The sequence below is a fragment of the Bactrocera dorsalis genome, chromosome 3 (genome assembly GCF_023373825.1).
Source record: "Bactrocera dorsalis isolate Fly_Bdor chromosome 3, ASM2337382v1, whole genome shotgun sequence".
Taxonomy (NCBI): domain Eukaryota; kingdom Metazoa; phylum Arthropoda; class Insecta; order Diptera; family Tephritidae; genus Bactrocera; species Bactrocera dorsalis.
Genome location: NC_064305.1, coordinates 35,521,693 through 35,540,686, shown reverse-complemented (window position 1 = coordinate 35,540,686; position 18,994 = coordinate 35,521,693). Strand labels below are relative to the sequence as shown.

The 18,994-nt window shown below is 36.2% G+C and overlaps 1 protein-coding gene across 1 annotated transcript; it reads left to right on the top strand.

Moving 5' to 3' along the window:
- The first annotated feature begins 8,304 nt into the window (after window positions 1-8,304).
- Window positions 8,305-9,250, top strand: LOC125777375 (uncharacterized). Its single transcript, XM_049452137.1, has one exon. The coding sequence runs from the start codon at window positions 8,361-8,363 to the stop codon at window positions 9,105-9,107; it is 747 nt and encodes a 248-aa protein (XP_049308094.1). The 5' UTR covers window positions 8,305-8,360; the 3' UTR covers window positions 9,108-9,250.
- Window positions 9,251-18,994: the final 9,744 nt, after the last annotated feature.

Sequence of the window (18,994 nt, the reverse complement as noted above, 5' to 3'; positions counted from 1 at the left end):
TGACATCATCGGGCCATCGCACTGCTTTTTGAAATAAAACGTCTATTATAATGTCGACAACTCTATGGATGGTTCTGCAAACTGTGGATTTTGCAACACCATGCAAAGCTGCAACTCCATGGTACTGGCAACCATTTCCGAGCCAATGCAGGCACAGTAGCAGTTGATTTTCAGCCGACAAAGCATGACTGCGCTGTTTATTGTGCTCTAATTTTTGTCCAACATTATTTAAAAGAAAATCTACCTGGATTGGATTTAAACGGAAGCACTCTTTAAAATTGAAATTTTGTAGTCCCGAAAAATTAATTCGGCCTCTATAATTTCTAGCTTTAACCTCGTCTTCACTATTGTCGAACAAAAACTCACGTCTTAACATTTTGAAAGCTTGATTAGTTATGATAATATGAATTTGCAAAGCGATCATTTACCTTGCAAATTTTTGACAAACTTATCAAATTTTGCTTTGCAAAAATAGAGTTTACAGTTATTGTGGAACGGAACAGCATAATTATATGCAAAGTCTTTGCGAATTACACTTTTCAATATAAGTTTTGCACTTTGCACAAGAGAACGTACGTGGAACAGAAATTGCAAAGAGAACATAAAAATTGCAAAGACTTTGCAAATTACACTTATCAATTTCAACTTATCACTTATCAAATTTCATAGTTCTGTGGAACAGAAAGCTTTGCAAATTGACGAAAAATTTGCAAAGTACAAAGTGAAAAGTTGATAAGTTGTTTTGCGGAATAGGGCCCTGGCCGTAAAAAAGGTTTGTTCTCGTTGGATCCCGCACAATTTGACAATCGCTCAAAAAAAAGGCTCGTGTGGATTGGTGTAAAGAAATGCTGAAAAAATACGATCGCGGTGCTTCAAAAGACGTTTATAAGATTGTCGCAGGTGCCGAATCATGGACAGCAATCGACCGTGTGGGTCTTCCAAGACAAGCCAAATCCAACGAAAAAAAAAACCATTTTCGTTGATAAATATGCCTATTTTCATTATTAGGCCAGAAATATATATAGCAACCCTCGAACACTGAGATTATATATATATACATATGTAATAAGACGTCTTTGAGAAATTTACAAGGTGCGTTTCAAAGTAAACAGGACTTAACAAAAAACAGAACAAATGGTTTTTTCGGCAAAATCAATTTATTTTATTCAAAATAGTCTCCTTCTGCTTCAATGTAACTTTTTGAAACATGTCGAAACGATATATATATATATATATATACATAGTTATAATGCGATTGTAATTGTAAATATCTTAAAGACGTCTTAATACATATGTATATATTTAAAACGTTATATATATATATATATATATATACATAGTTATAATGCGAAGAGCACTTTTAGAGATCTTAAATAAAACTATTTAGAAATATTTTGAAGAATCTGCTTCCTGCAGTCAAAAGGATGTGACTTAGAAAATTGAAGATATGACTTTAAATTCCCAATTATTATTGTATAACATATTATAATTATGTTGAAATAATTGCTAAAGTGATTATTAGTTGAATGACCAATCTCAGAATTTTAACTTTGTGAATGGGAACGGATTTATCGATTATTGAAACTCTTCAAAGACACAGGCTCCAAATATGTGGTTACAGGACCATGTGATTGAGCTTTACGCAACTTATAGACTAATCTGTGAGTTCTAGTATTTAAATTCGGAATCCTTTTTATTCGTCTCTTATATGCCGCCTCACTCGGATATATCCGACATGCTTCATTAATAAATTATGTTTTCTCAATGGCTAATAATACTGATTCCATGATAGTTTTTGGGAAATTTCAATTTACCGTGCGCATCATGAAAATCTATAGATGATTACACCATTCCGATTAGTACTCTCTTATGTTTTAACGAGTTCTTAAATGATATATCGGAGTTGGGTCTTAACAAAATTAATTTAATTTCAAACGAATTTGGTAAGCTCTTAGATCTAGTTTATGTTGATAACGCTTCAATGTTCTCCGTTGCCCGATGTGATCCTTTGGTTCGCCCAGAGGACCCGTATCATCCTGCTTTGAAAATTGACATGGAAATCATTGCCAACTTTGCTCATAATAATACACAAGACATTTGTTTTCGGTTCAACTTTGCGAAAGCTAATTTTAAAAAGATTAATTACGAACTTTCTAAAGTAACTTGGCCAGATTACAACGGCAATATTGAATGTAGTGCTTCACACTTTAATGAAACTATTTTAAACTTATTTGAAAAATATGTTCCGAAGTATGTTCTTACTCAAAAAACGAGTTCTAATCTATGGTTTTCTAAAGAATTATGTAAATTAAAAAATAGAAAATCTCGTGATTTTAAACTTTTTAAAAAAACTGGTTTAGTTGCTGACTATTCAAAATATTCTAAATTGCGTCAACAATTTGCTGAACTTAACAAAATATTTTATAATAATTATATAAATAAAGTAAAATATAATATTATACGTAATCCAAAATTTTTCTATAATTTCGTCAACTCCAAACGCAGGATTTCTAATTTTCCGTCCGCTATGAAATACAAGTCTAGTATGTCTAGTGACAATCTCTAATAAAGGGTGATTTTTTAAGAGCTTGATAACTTTTTTAAAAAAAAAAACGCATAAAATTTGCAAAATCTCATCGGTTCTTTATTTGAAACGTTAGATTGGTTAATGACATTTACTTTTTGAAGATAATTTCATTTAAATGTTGACCGCGGCTGCGTCTTAGGTGGTCCATTCGGAAAGTCCAATTTTGGGCAACTTTTTCGAGCATTTCGGCCGGAATAGCCCGAATTTCTTCGGAAATGTTGTCTTCCAAAGCTGGAATAGTTGCTGGCTTATTTCTGTATACTTTAGACTTGACGTAGCCCCACAAAAAATAGTCTAAAGGCGTTAAATCGCATGATCTTGGTGGCCAACTTACGGGTCCATTTTCTTGAGATGAATTGTTGTCCGAAGTTTTCCCTCAAAATGGCCATAGAATCGCGAGTTGTGTGGCATGTAGCGCCATCTTGTTGAAACCACATGTCAACCAAGTTCAGTTCTTCTTCATTTTTGGCAACAAAAAGTTTGTTAGCATCGACGATAGCGATCGCCATTCACCCGTAACGTTGCGGTCCAACAGCATCTTTGAAAAAATACGGTCCAATGATTTCCACCAGCGTACAAAACCACACCAAACAGTGCATTTTTCGGGATGCATGGGCAGTTCTTGAACGGCTTCTGGTTGCTCTTCACCCCAAATGCGGCAATTTTGCTTAGTTTACGTAGCCATTCAACCAGAAATGAGCCTCATCGCTGAACAAAACACGCGCGCGAAACACATTTCGAACCGAACACTGATTTTTGGTAATAAAATTCAATGATTTGCAAGCGTTGCTCGTTAGTAGTCTATTCATGATGAAATGTCAAAGCATACTGAGCATCTTTCTCTTTGACACCATGTCTGAAATCCCACGTGATCTGTCAAATACTAATGCATGAAAATCCTAACCTCAAAAAAATCACCCGTTATGTTCGCTGAATTCTTCAAGCCCAACTACTTACTCTCCAAAATCTCCAAAAAATGTTCCGCATCAGCATAAGTTATGTCCGATTTTTGTCATTAATGCAGCTACCATTTCCGAAGCAGACGTCTTACATCAGTTTAATATGTTAGAACAATCATAAAATTATTTCTGAGATATGATCCCATCATGTTTTCTTAAAAAATATGCCAAATATATGTATATACCAACCCCTAACAAAACTATTTAACTCATCTCTTATGCAAGGCTTATTTCCATCCATATGGAAAAAGTCATTTATAATTCCTTTACATAAGAGTGGATTTAAGCGGTTTTCGTAAAGGGAAATCTACAATAACCAATAATTTGTATCACATGTATTGACGGGCTTTAGGGAGAATAAGAATACTGATGTTATATACACAGATTTTAGTAAAGCTTTTGATAAAGTATCCCATCAATTCTTTTGAATAAACAGGATCTTCTTGGTTTTCAAAAAATATTTGTAAAATGGGTTGCTTCTTATCGTAGTAATAGAATTCAACAAGTCATATTTAACGATACTTTTTCTGACATAATCAGTGTTCCTTCAGGCGTTCCTCAAAGTAGCCATCTTGGTCCAATTCTTTTCTTGTTATTTATTAATGACATATCATTTGTTGTTAAGTTTTCAAAAGTTTTATTATATGTTCACGATGTAAAACTTTTTAAAACGTATACTTCAAACAGCGAAAGATGTCAGTTGCAAATAGACTTAAACAACCTAGTTTCTTGGTGTGATAGAAATGGCATGCTATTGAACCTTAAAAAATGTAAGCCGATGTATTTTTCACGTAGATCTGTAGACCTTACTTCATACGCAATACAAAACTTTAGGTTGGAGCAAGTAAGCAGTTTCGTTGATCTGGGAGTAACTATGGAGCCCAAACTCAATTTTAATCTTCACGCATCTTCCACGGTTTTTAAAGCTAAAGGCGCTCTTAGTTTTGTTAAACGTTTGTCTAAAGAATTTAGAGATCCGCTTACCACAAAAATTCTTTTTACATCTCTGGTGAGGCCTATATTAGAGTATGCTTCTGTGGTATGGAACCCTAGTTACCAAGTCCATTCGGATAAGTTAGAGTCGGTTCAAAAACAATTCTTACTTTTTGCCTTAAATCATTTGAATTGGGATTCCAGTTTAAATCTTCCCCCTTACACTAACCGTTTAAAACTTATAAATCTCCCGACTCTCGCTAGTCGTAGGGAGATGCTTGGTATAATACAGGGTCATTTAAAGTTGACCCATCTGGCAACGCTGTAACTTTTAACAGCGCTGACAAATCGGCTAATGTCATACCGCGTTAGAAGCGTCATTCGAAGACAATTTATACCATGGAACAGTACACTCCAAAAGAACGCGCTGAAATTGTTCAGCTTTATATTCAAAATAACTTTTCAATTGTGTTAACTCAACGTGCGTTTCGCAAAAAAAATAAAGTGAAAAGTGCTCCAGTTAAGAACACAATTAAATCTTTATACGCAAAATTTGTGAAAACCGGTAATCTCAGTAATGCCAGTCATGCATCCAGACAACGCACAAGACGTTCTGATGAAAATATCGAAGCTGTACGAGCCAGTATTGAGGAGACTCCATCGACATCGAGTTATCGCCGCTCTCAGGAATTAGACATCTCTCGCACCACTCTCCGACGCATAATTCATAAAGATTTAAAGATGTTTCCATATAAAATTCAAATGGCACAAAAACTAAACCCAGCTGATTATCCGCGACGCCTTAATTTTGGCAAATGGGCCATCGAAATGGCTGAAAACGAACTTGACTTTTGGCGAAAACTCATCATGTCAGACGAGGCACATTTCTCGTTGAATGGAGGCGTAAACAAGCAAAATTGCCGATTTTATGCCACCGAAAATCCTCAATTAATTGAAGAACAGCCTCTTTACGACCAAAAAGTAACAGTTTGGTGCGGTGTTTGCGTGAATATGATCATCGGACCGTATTTTTTCGAAGACGATGATGGAGCCACGACAACAGTCAATGGTGAGCGTTATCGAGCCATGATAACGGATTTTGTGATACCCATTTTGCGCGAAAATGACATGGATAACTTCTGGTTTCAACAGGACGGGGCTACATGCCATACAGCTCGACCAACAATCAATTTATTGCGACCATTTTTCCCCGGGCGATTGATATCGAAAAATGGTGATGTTGACTGGCCACCGAGATCACCAGATTTGACGCCACCAGACTTTTATTTGTGGGGTTATTTGAAATCCAAGGTATACGCTAATAAGCCAAAGACCTTAGCTCAACTGAAAGCCAACATTCGACGTGAAACAGCCGCCATATCATCCGAAACATTGGCCAAAGTCATGGAAAATGTCGAAAAAAGAGTGCATTTAGCTGTCAAAGCTAAAGGTGCCCATTTACGCGATCTAATTTTTAAATATTAGCTGAAACAAATCCCCTTGGACCAAAATAAATTATTTTTGAAATGAACAAAAAACATTGTTTTCTTTTGTTCTTTTTTTTACTTACTTTTACTTTTTACTTTTAAAATTTTCTAGAACAAATTTTGAGTTAAAACAATTATTCCGCCGTATATGTCATGATTTCAATTCTCATTCCAGCACATTTGATCTAACAGACTCACTCTTTACCATTAAAAAAATTATTTTATCCACTCTTAACAAGTAACATCTAAATATTATAGTCCAGTCATTTAAGCTTAAATTAGGTAAGAATCTCGGAATTCGATATACCCATTTATATGTCTGTAAATACTTGTATATTGACACCCTTAAGTTGTCTCAAAACCTACATATGGTAGGTATACCCTTTATAAACTTTAATATTATTCTTAATTTTGGCTGTTGAAATTATTGTTTCTGTAGCTGTGCAGCTTAAGATCGCAACGCTTAAAACTCTCTTGCCTTTTATGACTCGGCTAATTCCGCTCGTTCGCGGATTGCGCCCCTCGCGGCGGTTAGGCGGGAGGAGGGCAATCGTTGGGTATTATTATTTTGCCTAAAGTTGATAAAATTAGCGTAAATCTTCCTCTAGTGTCCATATGTTAAACACACAGATTTTCAAACATCTGCTTTCACGTTATGCCTTATATGCGGTCAATCTGTAAAGCTGAAATCACACGATTGGGCAAATGTACCAATTTTTTGTCGTTTATATGTACAGATCGTGTGATAGCCAGAAAATATTTGGCATAAGGCAATTTAACAAAATTTTTGTGCGGATAGACCGATAAAATACGGCTCTGTTGTACTAATCATGTGAACTGTTGTACAAATCAAGTAAATACAAAAAATGGACAAATGTACCGATAATTTTATCTGCCCCTGCAGGACCAATCAATTGAAATAAAGCCAAAATTATGTTTTTTTTTTATTTTTATTATCCTAGGAATACTTTACACCTGGCTGGAATTTCATTATTTACTGTTTGGCAACTCTATGATTATTAAACTAATAATAATAAATAATTATTAAACTTGGCAGCACTGATATCTGCAAAAACAATTGATGCATCACTGCTCTTTATTCCATTTTTCCGTTATTAAACAAGTCACTACATCTATTGGTGAGTATAAATACTTATGATATGTTTATATAAGTTAGTGGATCGACCCTCATCTCAACTCCCCTAAAGGCATCATTGAATCCGCTCGTGTCTTTTTCTTCATTATTACCATTCATAATCTAATCACGCTTAGCTGTGGTAATTCTAAAAGAAAATCATATATGTAAATGACACCCTACAACCAGAGTTCGTAAAACCATCAAAATACGCTCTTGCTCTGATGAGTAATATTCCGCAAGAGGACATCATTTCAAATACTCAGGAGCGCAAGCTTAACTAACATTCTCATCACAAAAAAACTCCTCACGTATTTGACTCACTCATATATTAGCATGAGCGAGCATTTTTAAAAGATAACTATTTGCCTAACGCATCATCTTTATTTTTATCGCTCTGAGTGTTCAAGTGATGCGAAAAATAAAACTCATCTTTTAAATTATTTACATACACACAATACAACTTAAATTAACGGTTAATCATGCATGTACCCAAAACTGTTAATATTTACACCAACAACAATTAAACTTTAACATAAATTTATAAATATACATACTCTCTAAGAGAATAAGAAATTGCTCAAGAGCACTCTCTGCTGCATCACTGAGTTTATCAGCGATACAAAATACTGAGTGCTGAAACCTGAGATGAGAAAAAGAAACTTAGCGCTCTTGTGAGGAGTATTATTTTGAGGAGCACGTAGGTTTGCGGTAAATATTAGAGCGAAAAGATAAGATAAGTATTAAAGAGAAATATTCTAGAAGAGAACTCTTTCCTTTGAACTCACAATTGAGGAAATCAAATTTATTGCTCCTCAATTGTCTTGTACTGAGGAGGAAGATAGAAATTTTACTTCTCAGTGATGAGTATTTGCGAACTCTGCCTACAACAACAATTAGCAATTGATACTGCCCGAACATTTATTGGGATGACCTTCATTGAAAAGGTATGATAATGGCATGCTGCGTTTGAAAGTTTGCACACGGCACGCTAAGCGACATCAACTTGCGGTAACTAAATCTATGGAAAGCGTCCGCTGAGCGCATACCTGACACCATCAACAACAACCTGTTTTTTTCCACTTGATATTTGCGTAGGCTTGGTAGGCTGAGTTTTTTAAGTGAAAGAAATTGTATCGAATCAGAGAAAAAATCAGAATAAATGTGATTGCCGAAGTGTGCAAATGTCTGGTCTTTTTATTTATATATTTATTTATTTACATTTAATATATTAATATTGTTCATTTATTTTTCAGAATATGGATACAGATAAAGATGAAATCTTTGATAATTTGACTACCGCAATATGCGAAAATATATCCAATATGTCTGCAGAACCAACACCAACGCCAGATAAAAAGAGAAAGCGTTTTAAAGTTACAATGGCATGGTCCTCGGAAGATGTGTTTAATTTAATAGAAATAATGGAAAAACATCCTTGTCTGTGGGAATATTTTTCTTCAGACTATACAAACCGACAGAAGAGAGTGAACGCATGGAGAGAAGTTGCAGCGAACTCTCATGGCCGTAGCGTTGATGAGTGCAAAGCCAAGTGGGCGAATGTGAAAACAGCGTACAATAATACAAAAAACAAATTACAGGCAAAGTCTGGTCAGAGTGCGTCAAGTTCACAACCTCATTGGCAATTTTGGACTACAATGCAGTTTTATCATAACCACGACAAAGAAAAAACGACTTCATCTGTTTCAAATATAAGCCCTGATAGCGAAAGTTTACCAAACACACATTTTCAACCCATCAACATGCAATCCAACGCATCAACATCAACGCCAGCTGATGCAGCAACCAATTCGCCAGAAGATATTTTAAAACGCGCAACAGATTTGTTGTATGCAGAAAAAGAGGACATGTGGTATTCCTTCGGCATGTACATAGCGTCGCAAATGCGTGAAATGAATGCAAAAAATGAGAAAGCAGCAAAAAAACTTGAAATTAATATTATGAAGTGCACTATAGATGCGCTTTCAGAATTAAATGATGATTGATATTTCATTGAATTGCTTTTTCTTCTATATTAATAAAGTTACAGACATATTTAAATCATTAACTTTACTTAACATCTGCAGAGTACCTTTATAATTATAAAACGTACTTCCAGACCGCGGCGGAGCCTTCATCACAATGTGTTTCCCGTCAACTGCGCCTATACAATGGGGAAAATTCCATTTATCACTAAATTTTTGGGCAATGTCAATCCACATCTGTTCGTTGTTTGGAACCTTGCAAATGTGTAATGTGATATCAATTTATATTTTTGATGTGATTATGTATAGCTACCTCTAAATATTCATTTTTCAAAGCTTTGTAAATTGCATTGCAAACCTCCGGCACAAATATGGTATTCGGCGCAATGCGAAAGTCACAGATAAACTTTTGAAGCTGTCTCCAGAGGCAAGGAAGCGAAGTGTAACCGCCAAACGTTCATTGGCTGCTTTATTTAGGATGACAAGCCCAACCATGTGACAGGGTTGCACAAATATCTGTCATATTATTGAAGTGCACAAATCAGTACAGAAAAATTCTGGTTCAAGTACGCCAATCGTGTGAACACTGAAAATTGTATCGGTACACAAAATTTATTTTGTACATATTTGTACAGAAAAATTTTGTCAAAAATCGGTACATTTGACCAATCGTGTGATCTCAGCATAAGACTTCTTTATGAAATTCAAAAATATTAATAATAATTACACCGGTCAACAAAAAAATATTTTTCTTTGGGTTTCTGTTCTCATGATTGAATTCTGGTTCTAGACATTGAAAAACACTTAAATATTAATCTTTGGTTCTTAAAGTTTGCTTTGGGCTGATCTACATCGATAAGTATATTTTAATTTATTTCATAAATCAAAAATGGCAGCACTTTGATTAACCCGAAAGTAAACAGTATTATTATTTGTAAGAGGCACAGTAGTAAATGTTAACTTGTTTATTATAGCTGTAATAACAATATTAGTATATTACTCAGTTAAAAAATGGCATCAAGTCAGTGTAAAAATGATGTTGATTTATTCTGTTTTATTTGCGGAGAATTTATTAAAGTTAGAAGTAAAAAATTTGCTTTATCAACCAATTTGAAACTTTGCGAAGCCTATAAAGCCTATTTCAACCTAAAAGTCAGTAATCAAAATGAAAATTGGTACCTCACTTCGCCTGCGTTAATTTTAAAAATACTTTAGAAGGTAAGAAAAAAAATCGAAAAATTGCTCTAATTTCTACGAAAGCCAACTTTAACCGGAAAAAAAATTTTTTCCATATTTTTGTCATAGGAGAAACTAAAATTTAATATGTAGATGTCAGACCCAAAAATCGTGTTGACCGGTGTTATCAATAAAATTCAGATTTCCCATCCTTTTATGACATCCTTTTTGAATGTGGGAAATATTAGAAATAAATAATAAGTCTTAGATTGAGCTTTTGTTGCGCAACAATCGAGAATTTATTATCAATCATCTTTATAAATCTAACGGGTGATTTTTTTTGAGGTTAGGATTTTCATGCATTAGTATTTGACAGATCACGTGGGATTTCAGACATGGTGTCAAAGAGAAAGATGCTCAGTATGCTTTGACATTTCATCGTGAATAGACTTACTAACGAGCAACGCTTGCAAATCATTGAATTTTATTACCAAAATCAGTGTTCGGTTCGAAATGTGTTTCGCGCTTTACGTCCGACAAATTTTGTTCAGCGATGAGGCTCATTTCTGGTTGAATGGCTACGTAAATAAGTTCAAGAACTGCCCATGCATCCCGAAAAATGCACTGTTTGGTGTGGTTTGTACGCTGGTGGAATCATTGGACCGTATTTTTTCAAAGATGCTGTTGGACGCAACGTTACGGTGAATGGCGATCGCTATCGTTCGATGCTAACAAACTTTTTGTTGCCAAAAATGGAAGAACTGAACTTGGTTGACATGTGGTTTCAACAAGATGGCGCTACATGCCACACAGCTCGCGATTCTATGGCCATTTTGAGGGAAAACTTCGGACAACAATTCATCTCAAGAAATGGACCCGTAAGTTGGCCACCAAGATCATGCGATTTAACGCCTTTAGACTATTTTTTGTGGGGCTACGTCAAGTCTAAAGTCTACAGAAATAAGCCAGCAACTATTCCAGCTTTGGAAGACAACATTTCCGAAGAAATTCGGGCTATTCCGGCCGAAATGCTCGAAAAAGTTGCCCAAAATTGGACTTTCCGAATGGACCACCTAAGACGCAGCCGCGGTCAACATTTAAATGAAATTATCTTCAAAAATAAATGTCATGAACCAATCTAACGTTTCAAATAAAGAACCGATGAGATTTTGCAAATTTTATGCGTTTTTTTTTTAAAAAAAGTTATCAAGCTCTTAAAAAATCACCCTTTATAAATATAAAAATATACATACATAAAGAAAAGTCATCCGGATATTTAAAAATTCTGAGTATTAGTTATCTTTGACTAAAGGTAGTTTTTGCCCAATTTTTAGGCACAAAGATACACTGATTTAAAAAAAATACGCCTTCTCAATTTCATTAAGGCAACTCCCATACTTTCCGACATACTTCTATGCGGTATAAAGTCAACTGAAATTTCGAAATCTTTATATTAAGTGTATGGGGGTCCCTTATGACCCGATTTACCGCATTTTTGATACAAGGTAGTTTCTTATCAAAGAAAGAATTGCAACTATAGATCTCACAGATTGATCGATATTTTTTGCAACAAGTCAGCCGTTCGCACTGGGGTCCAGCATTAATATAGCACTGAACAACTACAACACGATTTGGAAATTTTGAGACTTGGTATATCTAAAAAGCACTATTTGTGCAAGATGTATTAGAATATATATATATATACCAGAGGACCCGTCCACGCTTCACTGTGGCTGATACATAGATAATACTACTACTACCATCTATATGATTTCTATTAGTTGGATCATAATTATCAGTTAAAGAGATATAGCATTTTAACAACTTGTATATATTATTGTATGATAATGATTAATAAATCATTGCTTTTTGGAGGAAAATACCGTTGAATTTGGGCTCAGGGAAATCCACCGATGAAAAGATATTTGCTAAGCTTAAAGAGGCGAAAGCTCTGTGCATAGTGGGTGCCTCGCAAGTTCATAATCCAACAAAAACAACGAATAACTGATTCTGAGAAGTATTTAAGTGCTCTTCAATTGTAATAAAACTGAACTTTTGCGTCGGTGTGTGACACCGACATGACATCGACAGTCAGTCTAGTGGACTGCACATGATGAACCGGTTCTCAGGAGTGGAAAGGCGAAAAAGTCGGCTGGAAAGGTTATCACATCAGTCTTTTGGGATGCACGTGGTATAATACACACGCAACGACTGATTACTGAGCCAGTTGTAATCTATTTCACTGCGTATTTGGTTGCAGTTCTTTTCTACTATTCCAAATACTTAGCAATTGTATAATTTTTGAAGAAGAATATATTTAAAACTGTACGCATATATTCAAATGATTCTTACAAATACGATTTTTGAACAAATGCTTATGATTTGAAATATATTTTTTGTATTTATGAGTTGTATTAAATTTTGACATAAAGAGATAAAAAGTATCATATGTCCTTACCCTGATTCTAAGCTACCTCCCCACCAATTTTCAACTAAATCGGTTAAGCCGTTCTTAAGTTATAAAGTTAAGTGTAATTAACACAACTTTCTTTTAAATACTTGTATTTAGATATGTATATACTTGTATATAAGTGCTAAATTTTTGTACTTTAAAGTGAAAGAATTTAAAATATGAGAAGTAGGCATGGTTAAAGTCCTTGTAGGTTCGTCAAGATAATATATCAAATTTGGTTGAAATTGATGGAGTACGGGTGAGCGGTGGACATCGTCCTATTTTGATTCAGGTTACTATGAAAGTCTCTTGTATCATCTGAACTTCATCGCTGAACAAAAATGAAAAAACTTCGTTTCGAATTGATAAAATACATAATTTACAAACATTATTGCAGAGAAAAAAAGTGAAAAGTTCAATGTGAAAAATATGTATAAATGAACTGAAATAGGTGAGGTATCGCTGAAAGCCTGCTTAGATTATGCTTACGAGTACCTACATAGTCGGAGTTGCCTCTCATCGGCCATGGGGCACGCAAATGTCAATGCAAATATTTCCAACTAACTCCGTGATTATTTCGTCTATGAAAGCATGCAAAGTAGCAGAGGAATCGGGCATAGTTAAAAGAAGCGACAGCATACTCTGATATGAAAGAATATCCGCGACAACAACTCGGCTGGAAGGAACTCCAACTACGCAGTTTCATGTGACAACTCCAAATTCAACACTAATACCAACCATTATTCCTAAGCATTTATATTTTCCTATCTTGCCGTCACTCCTTGTCGCTAATCCAGTTTTTTCTGAAAAAAGCTGTGTAGATCCGCCGTTATTTAGCGGTTGCGCTGCATGTTTTCGTATGCTCTTGTAAAATTGCCATATACCAACCGAAACAGTGGCGTAGCTACAACTTCGGGCGCCCGGGGCCAAGGATGTTCTGCCGCTCCCCTTTATCTACCCACCGACCAGTTTCATGAGGAGGTTCGAACAAAAGTGAACTTTTACGAAATATCTTCGATATTAAGTATAAAATTTAGGAACTAGAAGCCACGCAAATTCTGAAGTTCCAAAATTCTCACAATACGCTTTTTGAGGAAATTGATAGTAAATTTACAAGACATCTTATTAAAAGCCATAGAAAAAACCCATTTTCGCACTATATCTTGTACACTTTTGACACAATTTGCAGGAATTTTTGCCCGAATTGGAGCTTTTAAATTCCATTTTTGAAAATTTGGAGAAATAAATGTATTTGTTGCATTCAAAGCATAACTGTGAGAGTAACACGTCGCGACGACAGAGTAAAAATAAAGATACTGTTTTTTTTGTCACTCCTACGTCGCAATGTGTCGCTCTCACAGTTTGCCCTGAGGCATATCCGTTGGTTTCTCAAAATATGTTCGCTTAAAGAACTAAAGACGTTGCGGCCGGAGCGAAGGTCCCCTTCGCAGTAGTAAAGTACTTTTAATACTTCCGGAATTACCATCTAACTTCCCCCGCTTACGATGAGCACGCAGCAAGAGTCATGGCGAGCCATTCAGTTCGTTGTATCTTATTGCAACGTCAGAATTTGAATTTATCTTTCATCTACAGAGGTCTGTCGTAGTGTATGGACAGTGCGCGAAACTTGACAATTTGTAAACGTGGTTCTTGCGTATACATTTCCATTATGAAATTGAAAACATAACTGAATACAATAAAAAGAAATTTAGATTATGACATATTAAAAATGGCCGAAACAACGATTGAAAAATCATATCAGCCCTATAGGAAACCCGGTATATACATATATATGTATATTTTGTGATTTTAAGGAGACCCCAAGAAGTTTCAGCTAACCGGGTTTAATGAATTCCTTCCTGTTTTAGAAATTAATTAATTCACCGCTTGAGTTTCAAATTAGACCGAATTGGAAGCGAATGAAATCTCTATTCTCTTCTTGCGGGATGTCCTGCTTCTGCCTTGTTTATCATGTTATTAAAGATGGAGTCATAGTCACTATAAGTCACTTAATTGCTTTAAATTTAAAAAAATACGAACATAAAAACATTGTTTCATTATGAATGCTTTGATTTTTACCCCGTTTCCCTACTGTTGCCACGACGACAACCGACATACAAGGCTAGAGTCTAATTCCTTCATTAGCATATTATCATAATACTTTCTACATTCGATGAAGTACACATACTGCTGCACTCCTCTGCACCTTCAAAATTCTGTCCACCACACCGTTAAATAACGCCACTTAAAAGTAATTGAATTTGTGTGCAACATTCCGCGTGCCAAATGTCAAAACAAAGAAAATAGTGAAACTCAAATTAAATAAATCCGCAGCTTGCACAATGTAAGCCGTTTCAATTTCTTTAAAACATACCAATATATGTATGTATTTTTCGCGCTAAATTTGCATTCAGCAGCGGCGCTCAGTAACGCATTTCTATGCCGGCTTAACGCCAGCAACAAAGTGGACTACTCTAACTACAGCAGCAGTAACATCAAAGCCAGTAGTAATAACAAAAATAAAAAGTATGTAACAAAATATTTACCACTACTACCGCGGCATTATCTGCCACTTAAACCGCTGTTATGGCAGGCGTTTGTGTGCGGCGAGCGCTGTTGACGCTGCAAAGCGATGGCAATGTATTTTGGGTATACGAGGTTTGACAATTAAGTAATGAGACTGATTTTACCTTGTGGTAAACCTGTGACCTTGAAATTCCCTTTCTCTTTTTCCGACATCCCTCCCCTCTCCACTGATATGGTACCGCTCTAGCTTGTTTAGTTCGCTTGCTGCGTCAAGTTGAATAGATGCGTTTTTGTAGTGCTCGTCACGAAAATGGAAAGACGAAATCAAGAGCAACGCGTCGCGATAAAATTTTGCGCCAGATTGGGTGAAATAGCTTCCGAAACGTACGCCAAAATTGTAAGAGTGTACGGTGATAGTGCTCCCGGACCGGAAACGAAACGCCAAAGCTCACAATGGTTGTCTCCGCACACCCCCCGCTCGAAAAAAGTTCGCATGAGCAAGTTGAAGGTGAAAACGATGATTATTGCCTTTCTTGATAGCCGTGGAATCGTCCACAAAAAATTCGTTCCACTGGGGAAAACTGTCAATCAGGTCTACTATTGCCAAGTACTCAAAAGATTGCGAAAACGAGTCAACAGGGTGATCCTTCATCACGACAACGCGCCGTGCCACACCGTCCTCAGCGTGTCCCAATATTTGGCCTCTAAAGGGATCGCCGTGTTGCAACAGCCGCCTTATTCGCCCGACATGTCACCCTGTGCCTTTTTTGTTTCCTAAACCAAAATCGGTGGTCAAAAGAACCCATTTTGAGTCGATTACGGACATCCAGGCGGCCGTGACGAGGGTACTCGCGGACATCCCAGTCGAAGCGTTCCAGAAATGTTACGAAGCATGGAAAACGCGCTGGAATCGCTGTTTAGCTGCCCAAGGAGACTATTTTGAAGTGGATGGCAGAATTGTAGAATAATTTTAAAATATACGGTTTTTTGGAATCAGTCTTATTACTTAATTGTCATACCTCGTATGCCTAGTCAACTCAATTTGAATTTTAAGAATTTTCTGAAATGATTTTTCTGTATGTGTTTGTGAGTGTGTGCCGCCTTTTCTGAATTTTTCAAAATTGCTGCACAATCGCACATTGTGACTATTGTTAATGCCAAACTAAGCGAGCGAACCGGCGAGGGAATTAAGCTCGAGATAAACTAAATACAACCAAATCGAAATGGAATTAAAATAAAACTAAGTAAATTCATTTTAGTAGCACTTGCAACATGCCACAGTGAATTGAATATGTGTGAGTAAAGCGGTGGGAAATGGAAAACTGAGGCATACACATATTTGAAAGCAGACATAAGTAAGGCTAGTTATATGCGCTGTATGTGTGACTATATGAGTACGGATATGTATGTATGAAAGTATGTATGTTTCCAAGCGGTTAACACTGTCGGAATTTGCGGCGACAAAACTACGGTGGCGGAACGGCCTCCACCTACACAACAACTACCACCATTATAACAATAACAAGAACAACTACTATTATTGCAGCCGTCGGTGCTTCGTTTATTTCCGCCTGCTGTCTGATACTGATTCCATGACATTAAAACGTTCCTAAAGTTCCCCTAAAATTTACCTCAAAACAATGCACAAATTCTACTCTAGAACTTTTTCACAATTAAATCACCCCAAGTCGGCCTATCTACGACACGGAATAGAAAAAAACAGTGGTGAGACATCACGATAGGCAGGATAAACTCTTATTGTTGTCACTGTAATGACCGTTGTTCGTTCAGAACGGACAGTTTAAATCTAATTTTTATTAACGATTATCTTTTCCACTTTCGCTAGTAATGCATTCCATTGGCAGCATTTCCATCAAGAGCGGAGTAAAGCTGATCTGTTGCTAAGGCAGAGAATAGCAGGGAGACAGTAAAGCATTTTAGTTTGAAGACCCTCTCAGACCGCAGCTAGCATGGTCCTCTTAATATTTAGAAGTAAGGAATACTAACACAGAATATAGTGTTGCCACTATCTTTTTTAAGAAAATAAATTTGAGGAGAATTTATGTAAATTTATCTTTTTAGTCTCATAGAAGATTTTTTTTATAAGACCACTGCGGATGCTTTTACTTCAAGTTAGCCAAGAATAGGTCAGCATTAAATTCGTTAATTTTGCCCTGAATCTAAGTCCGGATTGCTGAATTTATCAGGTATTCAAACTCCTTGTAACAGACGAAAGAATTTTAACATTCTGAAGAGAACGGCTCATTAGAGGAAAAATGTGCAAGTTGCATGCTATTCTTCTTCTTCTTTACTGGCGTAGACACCGCTTACGAGATTATAGCCGAGTTAACAGCAGCGCGCCAGTCGTTTCTTCTTTTCGCTATGTAGCGCCAATTGGATATCCCAAGCGAAGCCAGGTCCTTCTCCACTGGGTCCTACCAACGGAGTGGAGGTCTACCTCTTCCTCTGCTTCCCCGGCGGGTACTGCGTCCAATACTTTCAGAGCTGGAGTGTTTTCGTCCATCCGGATAACATGACCTAGCCAGCGTAGCCGCTATCTTTTAATTCACTGAACTATGTCAATGTCGTCGTATATCCCGTATAGCTCATCGTTCCATTGAATACGATATTCGCTGTGGCCAACGTCATCGTCCAAGCCTCTGCACCACATAGCAGGACGGGAATTATGAGCGACTTATAGAGTTTGGCTTTTGTTCGTCGAGAGAGAACTTTACTTTTCAATTGCCCACTCAGTCGGAAGTAGCACCTGTTGGGAAGTGTAATCCTGCGTTGGATTTCCAGGCTGACATTGTTGGTGGTGTTAATAATGGTAAAATAGACGAAATTATCTACAACTTCAAAGTTATGACTGCCAACAGTGACGTGGGAGCCAAGTCGCGAGTGCGACGACTATTTGTATCAGCCGTATTAGTTTTGCGGGAATACCAAATTCAGACATCGCGGCATAAAGGCAGCTCCTTTTCATGCTGTCGAAAGCAGCTTTGAAATCGGCACTGTTGCATGCTATTAGCTGCATTAAAGAGCCTTCGAAAAATGTTTTTCTTTTTCAGAAAGTTCCGCTAATATTTTCAAAGATCTTGAGTCCTCGATTCTAATTTCATTTCCCTTACTTTATTGATTTGTTGATCAACAATTGAAGCATATTCGCGAATAAGCGACAATTTTTTCCAAACCGGGTTTTTTGCAGATTACTGTTATAATGGCTCTCTTTTATCAATCCAAATCAAAATTAGGCATATTGTTGCACTTGTTCGTATTTAAATCGCAATAATATGGAATAACGTTTCAAGTGACTTATTTATTGTGTGTACAATGGCAAAAAGTGAGTGTTCTCGTGTGCTTGATAAGTGTGTTAGAGGCTCCAAAAGGAAAATAAATTTAGAAAATTGGAAAGATTTCAATAACAAAAAAATAAGAAATAGTGGGCAATCTTATATTAAAAGAAACAAACAAGTTATACCAGCAAAAAATGTCCCAAAGCAGGTATAGTGGAAAAACGTTTTAAGTACATAATTTTTATTTCATATACATTTTGAACTATTTTGTAATAGGTTTTTGATTGCCATTGTAATTTCCATTGTGCAAAACTTGATAATGAACAAATGAAGAACCTTTTTGATAACTTTTATAGCAAAAATTATAACGAGCAATGTTTATTTCTATCCTCACTTCTTGAATTGAGCGAGCCTAAAAGAAGAAGAGTTGAAGAGGGGAGTTCTATACGAAATACAAC